Below are 13,319 nucleotides of genomic sequence, written 5' to 3'. Positions count from 1 at the left end.
GATGTTGCGTGAAGGTGTACAGGAGCAACAGGACCCAATTGAGGAAATACCCTTCGTTTTGCGTTTGAACGAGCAACAACGTCAATGGATAAGATCACAACATAGAAGTCAGGGGTTGCCCTTACCACTTGAAGCGGCCTCTACATCCACAACTCCTAACTCTAATAATCATCCTAGTAGCACTTCAAACCTTAACCGTAACCCACCACAATAAAATACACTAAGGTGCAATAAAACATTTATTTTATGTTTTTCTTTACAATTGATAAGAGATTGTCATTAAGAATTTGTTTTTCATAGTAGATGGTGTCAACATCCCACGCAACTTCTTCACGATAATCGCGCGTACAAGCGTATACCGTTGAAAAACCTCCACAAACCAGGTCTTTTGATATATACTCTAAAGACATTCCTAACTGAATGCTCATATGATTAATAACTTCAATCTCGTTGTTAATTGCTTTAAACTTGAAGACTCTATTTTCAATCACTTGGCACAGCTAAATAGTTTGTTCTTTATGTTAAAATCAATTAAAAATAATTTACTTTCTACACCCTGAATATCTAAATAGTGGAATGTGTGCTCTATCCATTTTTAAATAAACAAGCTATGAATTCAATTTCAATAGGGAATAACAAAATAGGTTCTAGTACCTTGATTGGAACGTTGGTAATAAATATAAACATACGACAGGAGGAAAATGTCTGAAAAACTAGTTATTTCAAAAGGTATGACAATCTAACAGCTCAAATTAAAGTCGAGTCCTTTCAGATTTCGATGCCGATTTAGCTGGAAAAAACAAATCCCTTAAACATTTATATGTTGGAAGAAATTTTGCTACTATTAAACCATTGCAAGTACGACATCTTTACCAAAATAGTCTGGTTTAGTATAGGTAATTGCTTTCAAACCACTACTAACCTATCGGTGATTTATTTTGAATCAGTGATAACTTCGTTATAACTTGGAGGTAGGTTAGGTTTAGACACGTTAGGACGAGTCCTGGCATTTGGTGTTGACCTGTAAACGGGGTAGCCTCGGCCTCCACCTTGGCTTTAGTACCATTCTAATAAAAAATTAGACGTGAATTTTTGAATATGCCAGATTTAAAAGGTGAGTATTTACACACGCTTACTTTTCTGTGATTGTATTTTGAAACTAAGTACTGGTATTTGATTCCGTTTGGGCTGACAAATCTTTGTTCCTTTTGTAAGCGTAACTCTACACCCGTATCATCTCTTATCAATGACGTCACAGTTACAATTGTAGAAGATTTAAGCCTTGGCAATGCACGTTTAAAGATTCCATTCTCGTCTCTTAGCTATGACGTCACAGCTACAATTGTAGAAGATTTAAGCCTTGGCAATGTACGTTTAAAGTTTTTATCGTCTCTTATCTATGACGTCACAGTTGTAGAAGAGACTGACTTTTAATTATCATTAAAAACAATACCATAATCAAAATAAACTCCTTGAAAAAAGGTTAAAATTTTGAGTCAAACTAAAAATTACAATGGATTGCGCAACTTTCAGCCTATCATTAACCCTTGGCCATGTACGTTTAATAAATTCTCGTCTCTTATCAATGACGTCACAAATACAGTTGTAGATTTTCCCGCCAATGACGTCACAGATACAGTTGTAGACAGGACTGCCAGATTCCCGCGCAATGTTTTCCCGCGAGGGGGCGCGCGAGTTTTCCCGCGAGGGGGCACAGCCGCCAGGGGGCGCGCGCGAGTTTTCCCGCGAGGGGGCGCGCGCGAGTTTTCCAGGGGGCGCTGTTTCCCAGGTGGGCGTGGCAGAGGGTGACCTTGAAATTCTACACCTACACTCTACACCTACATTCTACACCTACGGAGGTAGGAAGTGCGGCTTTATACTACTACTTCTGTTATTGGTGCTTTTCTCGCGAAGGCGCGAAATTCTTGGCTTAAGTCGCAAGAAATTTGTATCTTCGCGAGGTGAGGACGCAAAGTTGCGAAAACCCAATGTGGACAGCAGCGCGATCTTGCAAACAAGCAAAGCAAAGATGCGAACCCGCAAAATGTGCCAGTCTGGACAGGCCTTTATAGCTTGACTATGAAGACGCGACACAATTTTTGCGCACTCTAGTGGGCAATGTCTTATAAATTTTCCAGTCAAAGGGGGTCATTGTGGGAAATAAGGAGTTGGACCAGCGACCCCCTGGCCTGGAATAAATAAACTGGTCCATGACCATTGACCAGTGCGCGTCGTCTGCTAAACTTCGAAAGTGGATAATTAAAATAGTTGAGTTAATGTCTGGACTCTGGTTACCCTTGAACTTTCTTGGTGGTCTCATGGACCACTGACCTCCTCGGATTCAGTTTTTAAACTGGACCAGGCCTTTTTTAAACTGGTCATTACCCTGTGTCTAAACCTTATTATTTTTATTTCGGCTCACTCTAAACCATTAATGTCTCTTCATTACGGACACTCAAATCAAAACCCATAGTTTACTTCAGGTCTCAATTATTTACCCTTTGGTTCACTAAGCCGGATAATACTTGATTTACCCGACAGCGTCTAGGCCTTAGCTTTCTTCTTGTACTCACTGAAGCAAGAATTATACTATATACAGATGTAGTATAGCTTAAGTAATATATATATATTAAAAAATATCCTTGGAAGATCAAAATGAAACGAGCTTTACAGCTACAATACTACTAAAAGCACCGTCATAAGGGTTCTGTAGGATTTCTTTGCACATCAACACAATGCGAATTGCAAATGCAGTGCACTAGTGTAAACTTGAACGGACACACACAGACACAAATAGACTGCTGTTTAACTCTCTCTGTATTAATTTTGAGTTGAGAAACAAGATTATCTTAAAAACGAAAATAAATAAAATTAATATTATATATTTTCTTCGTTAGTTATGAACTTTATTGAGCGTTTCATCTTTTTAAAAAAGAATAAATAGACATTCTTGAGAGACTTGACTAATATTGACATTTGAAATGAAACGTTCATTCGCCTTACTCACATCGGTACTATATAAAGGTTTCAAATCTTAGCTACGGTAGAACAGCGCAATTGCGTGAACCTTTGGTGGAAGCCCCACCATTGCGAGACTAGACGTTTCTTGTAACCCTAGCCGATCACCTTAACGATGACCATGGAGATAGAAGCCAGTATGTACAGACTGGTGTCCATGTGGGATGAACAAAAGACCAGAAGATGGTGGTGTTTAGAAGCCAGTAAACGCAGGGATGGACAAAACGCCAGATGGTGGTGGTGTTTAGAAGCCAGTAAATACAGACTGGTGTCCATGTGGGATGATAAAAAGATCAGATGATGGTGGTGTTAGACCGGCAATGGAGTAATAGCCAGTATTAGTGGAATTCAATTTTCCAAATTTCCGGGAACTGTAAATGCGGTCCGGAAATAGAGAACATATTTGCTCCGACTTGGAAACTGCGAACGCGGTCCCCTGGGGTGTAACAACAGACAAACAGACAGACGGACAGATTCGTCGAAATTTGAACATCTTTGTGACATACGTCACTCGGAGAGGTAAAAACTATTATGATATCAATAAATTTCTGACGTGTCATCGTCATTAGAGGAAAGAATGCTCAATGCAGTACTTAACAATGTTCGAAGAACCAACAGGTGATCTCCCAGAGATTTTCGCAAAAGCTTGTAAACTGAGAACAGTCTCTTGTTTTGAGATTTTCTTCAAGGCGTGATACGAAAGCCACTGCCACGATTAACAGGATCGTAATTAGCCAGATAGTTGAATCGAAGCCTTGTATCAACAACCGTTCAGCATCGTGGTTATTGTCGGCGTTGACGGTCGTAATTATATAATGTTGTGCATATTGAGCGGGAGGTGGTAGGTGAAAGTGTCTAATAACATCTGGACCTGCCAAAAAATACGCCACTACAGAGCCCGCAATCTGAAAAATAAATCACAAATAATAAGGTAAATAGCCGATGATTTTGTCGGTATATAGTTGGTGGCAAAAGAAAATTCGGTTGTTTATTAATTCTAGGAGAGCGGTAACATAAAATTAATCAGCCTTTTCGGCAAAAAACTGGAAAATTCCCATAGAAATAACATGGGATTTTTTTTTAAAAAAGGCTAAATTGTGGAACGTATACAACAAAAACTATACATTTCTTAGGATTGAACACGCTTTTAAATGAACATATGATCTTTATATTAGGTCCTTTCCTACTTTTTGAATAGTTAGCGAGTCCATAAGCTCGCTTCAAATCTAATTTATTTACTTATAGAAGAAACAGCTGTGCCCAAGTCTATGACTAATTAAGATAGATTAGCGATTACAGCAAATTAAGCTAGATTAGTGATTACAGCTAATTAAGCTAGATTAACTATTACAGCTAATTAATCTGGATTAGCGGTTACAGCTAATTAAGCTAGATTAACGGTTACAGCTATTTAAGCTAGATTAGCGATTACAGCTAATTAAGCTAGATTAGTGATTGCAGCCATATTAAACAAGATTAGCGATTGCAGCTAATTAAGCTAGATTAGCGATTGCAGATAATTAAGCTAGATTAGCGGTTGCAGATAATTAAGCTATATTAACGATTACAGCTAATAAAGCTAGTTTAGCGATTACAGCTAATTTAGCTAGTTTAGCTCATACTTCTAATTAAGCTAGAATAGCGATTACAGATAATTAAGCTAGATTAACGGTTACAGCTATTTAAGCTAGATTAGCGATTGCAGACAATTAAGCCAGATTACCGAACACAGTTAATTAAGCCAGATTACCGAACACAGTTAATTAAGCCAGATTACCGAACACAGGTAGATAAGCTAGATTATCCATCACAGGTAATTAAGCTAGTTTAACCATCACAAGTAATTAACCGTTACTAAATGACATGAGTTAGAGCACAACTATTTGACATATGTTGGTGCACATGTCTTCGGTAATTGTTAAGTTAAAGGAATCTGTAAACTGGTCTGCGGAATCTTTCTGCGCATAGGTCTACAGAATATTTTTGTGTAAAAGTCAATTTATTTTTTTGTGGTAAAGCAACGGCTTCCTCTATGACTTGAATGTGAAAATGACGGTTAAGCAGTTTTTTTTTGACTGGGCGTCGATTAGTCAAGCAGTCGGAATTGGCAGTTCTATAATAGATTTATTAGTTCAAACGCGTTAAGTAATGGATGCGCATCGCCCTAAGACAATTTCTCTCCTAAAGTTTTTAAACAATTTTAATTAATATTAAGACTGAAGTAACAGATATTAACAAAATCTGTCATTGTAGACAAAGACATGGAAAAGTAAAAGAAAAGTGTAGAAAATGAATTGTCTGAAGGAACATATATTCAGATTTCTCTTTTGAAGACATGATTATAAAACATCAATTATTTGAAAAAATTCTTTTCTTACCTTTTTTCACCAAAATTACTTCAGAGCAATATTTTAACAAGAAACATGCGCAACATTTTAAAAATGTAGGCTTAGTTCAAATAGGTCTTCGTCTAGAATAAAATAAGAGGGCTTTTTTTAGCTATTTTGAGTCAAAAATGTTCTATGAAATTTTTCCGTCCGGGCCACTGATTTCGAGTTATGATTTGAGAGCAATGTCAAGAGGAATCCCACCGGTTCGGGGTAACTACACATTCTACGCTAATCTACTTCTGCTCTTAACTTTTGACAAGATAAAAGAGATGTAACATTAAAACCTTGGCGAGCTCTCACCCCAAACTTGTCAAGAAAGGGGATAAAATTATGTTTCGAACCCAAGCTAATACCTTAATTGTTCTCGATTTTTATACTCGGGGATGTCGTTCGCTACTTTGGGATTAGGTAGAACAAGAACCGAACCGAAGTAGAAAATAGGAGAGCTTGAGATATCTTATTTTAGCGCTGCGGGGCGCTGACTATGACTAGCCAATGATGGATCATCCGTTATCGAGCTATAGGCAAAAATCCGACACCCTGAATAGACAAAAACATAGATCGTACGTAGCTCTTGGAGTTCAGGAACACCCCTAGATGAAATGGTTGAGTGAGATTCTAACCATAACCATTTCATCTCAGAGGGTACTGTCACTCAAGAGAGAGTCTGGTTTGGTTCTTGTAAGGGATTGTTAATAATTCAAACATGAGATGGTGCTTCTTCAATTTTTATTTGTTTTAATATTACTTTCGAAATTAATAGCGCAACCATTTCATCTAAAAGCCCTGATAAGATATTTTTCCCTTAGAGCAGATTATGAATAGGTTTAACATCTTAGAAGGGTCGATCGAAGAACTGGTAGTTTTGGACTCTATTATTATAAAAGAAAGCACCGGTGCCCATCCGAGTAAACTGAGACGAGTATAATTTGCTCGATAGAAACTCCAAGAACGTGGAATGATCGATTTGAATTATCAACAATTTCTAAAGTAGCAAAACAGTTTCAATACTACACTGGATTTTCTTCGCTTGAAGAATTTAACGCTCTTTACGCTCAAGTTGTACCAGAACAGGGAAAGCTCTGTTTATACAACAATGGTGGCGGATATGAGAGATCTTGTGAACGATCAAGCATGAGCGCAGCATCCCCAGGACGACCTATGTCTCTTAAAATCAACTATTCTTGACTCTTGGCAAGTTACGAGCTGGCCTAACGAATGAGGATCTAGCCTACCGCTTTCAAGTATCTAAAACCACTGTTAGCAACTATTTTACCACTTGGTTAGACGTACTTTATAAGAAACTAACCCATATCCCAATTTGGCCATCAAGAAAGGTTGTTGATGATTATATGCCTGATGAGTTCAAGGAAAAATTTCCCACGACAAGAGTCATAATTGATTGCACAGAATTTTTTATAGACACCCCCAATGACTACAAAGTGCAGAGCGACACGTATTCAAATTATAAACGCCATAACACGGCCAAAGGTTTGATTGGGATAACCCCTAATGGATTTGTTTCGTTTGTCGCTCCTCTGGCTCCTGGTAGAATGTCCGACACTGAGCTAACCATAGAAAGTGGCCTAGTGGTAATACTTGAGCCTGGTGATTCTGTTATGGCAGACCGTGGCTTTTTGATCGGCGATGCATTAAAAGAGAAAGGAGTGGGTCTAAATATAGCTTGTGTCCCATTCGACCGAATCCCAATCGACCGAACGCGTTTCCCATTCAACCGAAAACAGCCCAAATGTGCGGTTTGGGGAAAATATATATCAAAATTTAAAAAGCAAACGTTTTCACTTTTTTAAGGCTTTTTTTTACCCTACAGTTTTCGTTGTATATATATATTGATGTTTGAAATGCAAAATTTAACTTTAAGAGTGATTGATAACGGAGAGAATTGCTAATAAAGGCGACTTTCTTTACATTAATAATGGCTACTTGTTTCAATTGAATAAGAAAAAGGATAAAACTAGTTACTATAATTGTAGAAATCCCTCCTGTAAGGTTCGAATAATAGAAGTAACCTTACCTAACCTAACCTAACCTAACCTAACCTAACCTAACCTAACCTAACCTAACCAAACCTAACCTAAGCCTAACCTAACCTAACCAAACCTGAGCAAACCAAACCAAACCTAACCTTACCTAACCTAACCAAACCTGACCAAACCAAACCAAAACCAAACCAAACCTAACCTAACCTAACCTAACCAAACCAAACCAAACCTAACCTAACCTAAACCTAACCTAACCAAACCAAACCAAACCTAACCTAACCTAAACCTAACCTAATCCTAACCTAAACCAAACCTAACCAAACCTAACCTAAACCTAACCTAACCAAACCTGACCAAACCAAACCTAACCTAACCTAACCTAACCTAACCTAACCTGACCAAACCAAACCTAAACCTAACCAAACCAAACCAAACCAAACCAAACCAAACCAAACCAAACCTGACCAAACCTAACCTAACCTAACCTAACCTAACCTAACCTGACCTAACCTGACCAAACCAAACCAAACCAAACCTAACCTAACCTAACCAAACCTGACCAAACCAAACCTAAACCTAACCAAACCTAACCTAACCTAACCTAACCTAACCTAACCTAAACCTAACCAAACCTAAACCTAACCAAACCTAAGCTAACCTAACCAAACCTGACCAAACCAAACCTAAACCTAACCTAACCTAACCAAACCTGACCAAGCCAAACCAAACCAAACCTAACCTAACCTAACCAAACCTAACATAACAGTAATGTTTTGGAAAAGGCATATTATTTGAGAAGTCAATGAAGCTAAACATGAAAAGGCGTACCATAGTAAAATGATTTGTAAAATATTACTAACCTAACATAACGAACCCAAACCTATAACATAACAGTAAAGTTTTGAAAAAGGCATATTATTTGAGAAGTCAATGAAGGTATAAAACATCAATATTTTGGAAAAGGCGTAACATTGTTAAATGATTTATAAAATATTACTAACCTAACTTAACCAAACCTAACCAAACATAACAGTAATGTTTTGGAAAAGGCCTATTATTTGAGAAGTCAATGAAGCCAAACATAAATATTTTAGAAAAGGCGTAGAATAGTTAAATGATTTATAAAATATTATTAACCTAACCTAAACAAACTTACAATTTCCTTCTCTGGGTTTGAACCCGAGCCTCTAAATTAAAAGCCTGATATTCTACCATGCTGCTGCGGTGATTCGAAATCCTCACAGACATTTAATTAACTAATTCTTTCAAATAAATTCCCATTCAGCAGAAACCCGCCATTGGGCTGGAAATTTAAATATATTCTCCATAAAAAACCAAAAAGCGGTTTCGGTCGAATGGGATTCGGTCCAATGGGATAATACCTAAATATACCCCCTTTTCTAGGAGGCAAAGCCCAGCTCTCTCTCGACGATGAAAGATTTACCCGAGGAATTGCGTCATTGAGAATTCACGTAGAAAGAGTCATCAAGGAACTGAAAGACTTTCGAATATTAAAGTTTACTTTTCCTAATTTTATGAATTCCAGCTAAGAGAAAATTTGGAAAATTTGTTGTTATTTAGTGAATGTAACTGCAGAGCCACTTCTTGATGAAAAGCGAAAGCAAAAATATATAGGTTTGGTACTTTTATTTAAATAAAACTTCGATTTGTACTTCATTTTTGTTTTAAATCACAAGAAAGCTTTAGATAAATAAGACTTGTCCCAAAACTGTCCGTAGAAAAATTCTTCAAGCTTGGGTAACATTGTGCCAAAAAATAGTTGAGAGTCAAATGAGATCCTTTCGAGGAAACCATCGCTTCCTGTATCAACACCAGGGTTGGCAAAAACCCGGAAAAAACTAGTTTTTGCCGGGACACGTGGAAAAAACCGGTAAAAACCGGCAAAAACGGAAAAAACCGGCAAAAACTAAATTCATGGTTACAAAGTGGTAAACTAGCGAGTTTTAAGTGCATTTTCGTGATGTTTGTTATTGTTATGTTAGAAAAAGAACAATAGTATTTTTAATTTTTAAATTTGAGGTGGTTATTACTCTAATAAATTTTTAGTATTCAAATTTGCCAGGTTTTTCGCGAATATTTAACGAATAATTAGTCAAATACTTCACATAGCAACTGGAAAAAACCTTAAAAAGTGGAAAAAACCGCGGAAAAAATGGTTTTTGCCACCGGTTTTAACCTGGTTTAAACCGCGCGGTAAAAACCGCGGAAAAATTAGTTTTTGCCACCAGGTTTTTACCAGGAAAAAACCGCGGTTTTTTCCACCCCTGGCAAAAACTTGCCAACCCTGATCAACACAGAAATCACAAAAAGAAAGCCCGGAAACCGCCATCTGCCCATATTTGGTAGTGATAATCATGATTTCTTTTCAGTAAAATTTTTCCAGATTTTTCTTTCTTCAGGCATGTGTTTAATTTCTGAGTAAAAGTGTCTTCAATCGACAAACCCAATTCCTTCGCCTTTGCGAGGGTTTTTATTTCTAGAAGGCCATACTTGTTTTCATTTTCATCAAAAATTAAACGGTCTGGTGATGCGCCTATGATAGGAAAACCAGGATTGACAATAAATCCAACGTCATAAACATGAATCTTCGTTTTGAAAGAGCAGTACTTCGATACAGCCATGGTTTCATTACTTAAACCCTCATTTAAATATTTTAAGTGAGATATTGAAGAGCCACTTTTTATAAATTTTGGGGTTTTTATTTTCCTACGTTTAACAATTTTCCCGAAATTTGATGCTGTAAAACGTTTCGAACGTTCGGTATCCCATAGTTGGCACTGGGATTGGTTTCTTGTTCCTTCTTCAATATTCCTCGCTTCTTCTAGGGTTTCTTGGCATGATTCTGGAACCACATGATTTCCGGCCTTGAAGGCTATTGTCTCAACTGGTAATTTTTGTCGAGGAAAGGCTGGTGTGACATTTTGAGTTTCACACTTTGGTTGTTCTAAAGGAGCATAGTTAATTCTTTGGAAGTCTACTCTCCGATACTTTGCTTCTTCCATTATTTTCACCCACATGGGCCGTATTTCCATGTCTTTAAGCGTGTTAGCGTACATTTGTATCGACAAATCTTCTTCCGATTGAGACGTGCTGTAGTTTAGAGATGAATAGCGTGACAAACAATCTTGCCTTGGTTTGTTTGAGAATGGTTTACGAATGTTTTGGACCTTATATTTTTTGAACTTGAGCGAGCTGAAGTAGGTGGTGCTTCAGTTTTTGTTGACGGATTTTAAATGACCCCATTTTTGAGGTATTTGGGTCGGCGATAAGTCATTAGGAACATACATTCTATTTTCAAGTTTACAATCTAAAATAAACCACAGAGTAGCCGCAACAAGACAACAAACTCCCCCTTGTCCACAGCGAGGTTTAAGATGCTTTGTAAAATTGTACCAGCTTTCCTTACAGAATATCTTTTCAATTCAACTCTCCTCGTTTCTCCTAGAGAAATAGAAGCGATTATAGGGCAAACGCCCATGGTAGTTTCATTGTCACTGTGCCAAGCAACTCCATCTTTTGAGTCGCGATAAAAGTTTAAAAGAACGGAGTTAAAAGTTGCTTCTCTTAATTCCGAATTTCCATTGGAATTGTATCGTAAATATGCCTCACTTTTGTTCTTGAGCACGCGAATATAAAGGGACCAATCTTCATTTGCTTTGTGAGCGATTCCATTGCCGTATTTGTAAGCTATTGGACCCAACCAGCATGTTAACCTTGGGACTGGAATGACGTTCCCACCTCGATATTGGCGTTTTTGTTCAAATTGCACACTAGTCTTGATCATTTTGTAATAGAGTTCCGCTTCGTCCATATGTAAAAAGTCGGGATCGTAGTAAATTCTGAATATAATTATTATGAATCAGTTTTTAATCAAATATGAAGGAAAGTAAAAATAATCCAAGCTTTTGATATGACCAAAAACTTACAATGAAGGGTTTTTCGCCACGGGATCCAAATTAATCCAATTCCTGAAATGTTCTTCAGCAAAATATGTGCATTTTATAGGTTCATGTCTTCTTGCCTTCTTATCATTCATCTTTCATTCGAAAAATTATCCAGAAATGGGCGATTTAACTTTACGCGGTACCGCTTTATGGCTCTCAACTTCTCAAGCTCGACAAAATCACGGCCTACTTAGACTTAGATCATCTCCTCCACGGCCTACTTAGATCATCTCCTCCGTCGCAGGCGACGGAGGTGATGATCTAAGTTGGACGGAGGGCATAATCTAAGTTGGCCGTGACAAAATAAACGGAGCAAACAAAAAAAAAAAGACCCAGCAAATGGCAAGAATACATATTCTCATAACCGAGAATGAGAATCTGTATTGCCATGTTTATGGCATAACAGAAAGTCTGGCAGCCCGTTGTAGGAAGCTCATGTGTTTCCTACTTCCAATTTAATTCGCACATTAATCAGGAACAAAAATGGTTTAGGCCTACTTAAAATTAACACGTTTTTCTGGGAAATGAAAGTAGGGGCGGGATGTTTCTCAATGATAAATTCTTTTATTTGAACAGAAGTTAAGAAATATATTGAAACTTGTCAATACAGTTTTGACAGATTTATCGGGTTAATTTAAGAAAAACAAAAACTTGCATTAATTATTTCCACAAGTGTTTTACAAACTGTATATTTAAATTAGATTATTTATCAGGTAAGTTATTTAAGAACTGAATATTTTAAACAGATTTGAACAGAAGTTAAGAAATATTATTTATCAGATACGTTATTTAAGAAATGAATATAGTTTGAACAGATTTTATCAGGTAAATTATCTTTTTTACCTCACAGAATATTTAGTTACTTTTTAATTAAGAAAAACCAAACCCATTTTGAATTTTTGCAAAATAGATTTAGCAGGTACATAATTTTCCACCTCACTAAAAACTATCATTTAACTAAGAAAATCAAAAACCTACATTAATTTTTCCAACAAGTGTTTTACAAACTGAATATTTCAATTAAATTATTTATCGGGTAAGTTATTTAAGAGCTGAATATTTTAATCAGATTTTATCAGGTAAATTATCTTTTTTACCTCACAGAATATTTAGTCACTTTTTAATTACTTTAGAATAAACAAGGAAAAACCAAACTCACATAGTGTTTTATTCTACAGGGCCGGTAGGCCCTTGTAGATATGACTTGATACCGTTTTGTAACGTTAAAGTAATATTCACCCACTTTTGCTAATTTCCTATGGAGATTAACATGGGTTTTTCGTGATTTTTCCCCACCGATTACTTAAAAACTACAGAGAAGATACTTTTCGCAATTATCTTAAATTAACAATTAAGTATTCAGGGTGTGCTATCAGCCAGTTTGATCAAAACAATTAAGTCTAAGTATGTTAATTTTAGTTAATTACAGAAGTACGGCTTTGACCATCGTGATTGGACATAATAATTAGCTAGATCTCTTGGAAAAACTCAGTGTTACTACGTATCTGTAGTGTGGTGGTTATCACGTCCGCTTCACACGCGGAAGGTCCCAGGTTCGAGCCCTGGTAGATATATCTTTTGACCATCGTGATTGGGCGCTTGAATTAGCTAGATCTCTTGGAAAACTCAGTATTATCACGTATCTATGGTGTAGTGGTTATCACGTCCGCTCCACACACAGAAAGTACCAGGTTCGAGCCCAGGTTTTAACCATCGTGATTGGACATAATAATTAGTTAGATCTCTTGGAAAACTTAGACTTACCACGTGTCTGTGGTGTAGTGGTTATAATAAATATTTAACAATTATTTCACTTCACTTGGTTTAATAATGTGACATAGGAAGCATACTTTTCCCCTTCATTTAAAACCATTAAACTAAGTAATATTAGAAGTTCAACAGATTGTCAAAAAAAAGATGTTAAAAGCCACTGTAAATGGTGC

General features: G+C 36.8%; 1 protein-coding gene, 1 non-coding gene and 1 pseudogene across 2 annotated transcripts; 2 read left to right on the top strand and 1 right to left on the bottom strand.

Moving 5' to 3' along the window:
* Window positions 1–226: 226 nt before the first annotated feature.
* On the bottom strand, window positions 227–2,382 carry LOC149674119 (uncharacterized). The gene is made up of 4 exons (XM_089838602.1): window positions 2,332–2,382; window positions 1,137–1,322; window positions 923–1,067; window positions 227–790 (listed from the first exon to the last, which is right to left on the bottom strand). The coding sequence occupies exons 1-4, from the start codon at window positions 2,380–2,382 to the stop codon at window positions 753–755; spliced, it is 420 nt and encodes a 139-aa protein (XP_089694728.1). The 3' UTR covers window positions 227–752.
* Window positions 2,383–6,322: 3,940 nt separating this feature from the next.
* Window positions 6,323–9,195, top strand: LOC149674118 (uncharacterized; annotated as a pseudogene).
* A 3,682-nt stretch (window positions 9,196–12,877) lies between these two features.
* On the top strand, window positions 12,878–12,950 carry TRNAV-CAC (transfer RNA valine (anticodon CAC)). Its single transcript has one exon. It is a non-coding gene; the product is annotated as a tRNA-Val (tRNA).
* Window positions 12,951–13,319: the final 369 nt, after the last annotated feature.

Source organism: Phalangium opilio, unplaced genomic scaffold (genome assembly GCF_054372755.1).
Source record: "Phalangium opilio isolate 3A_F unplaced genomic scaffold, DU_Popi_V2 ptg000046l_1, whole genome shotgun sequence".
NCBI lineage: Eukaryota > Metazoa > Arthropoda > Arachnida > Opiliones > Phalangiidae > Phalangium > Phalangium opilio.
Note: the sequence above shows the minus strand (reverse complement) of the source record. Positions and strands in the feature narration are given on the sequence as shown.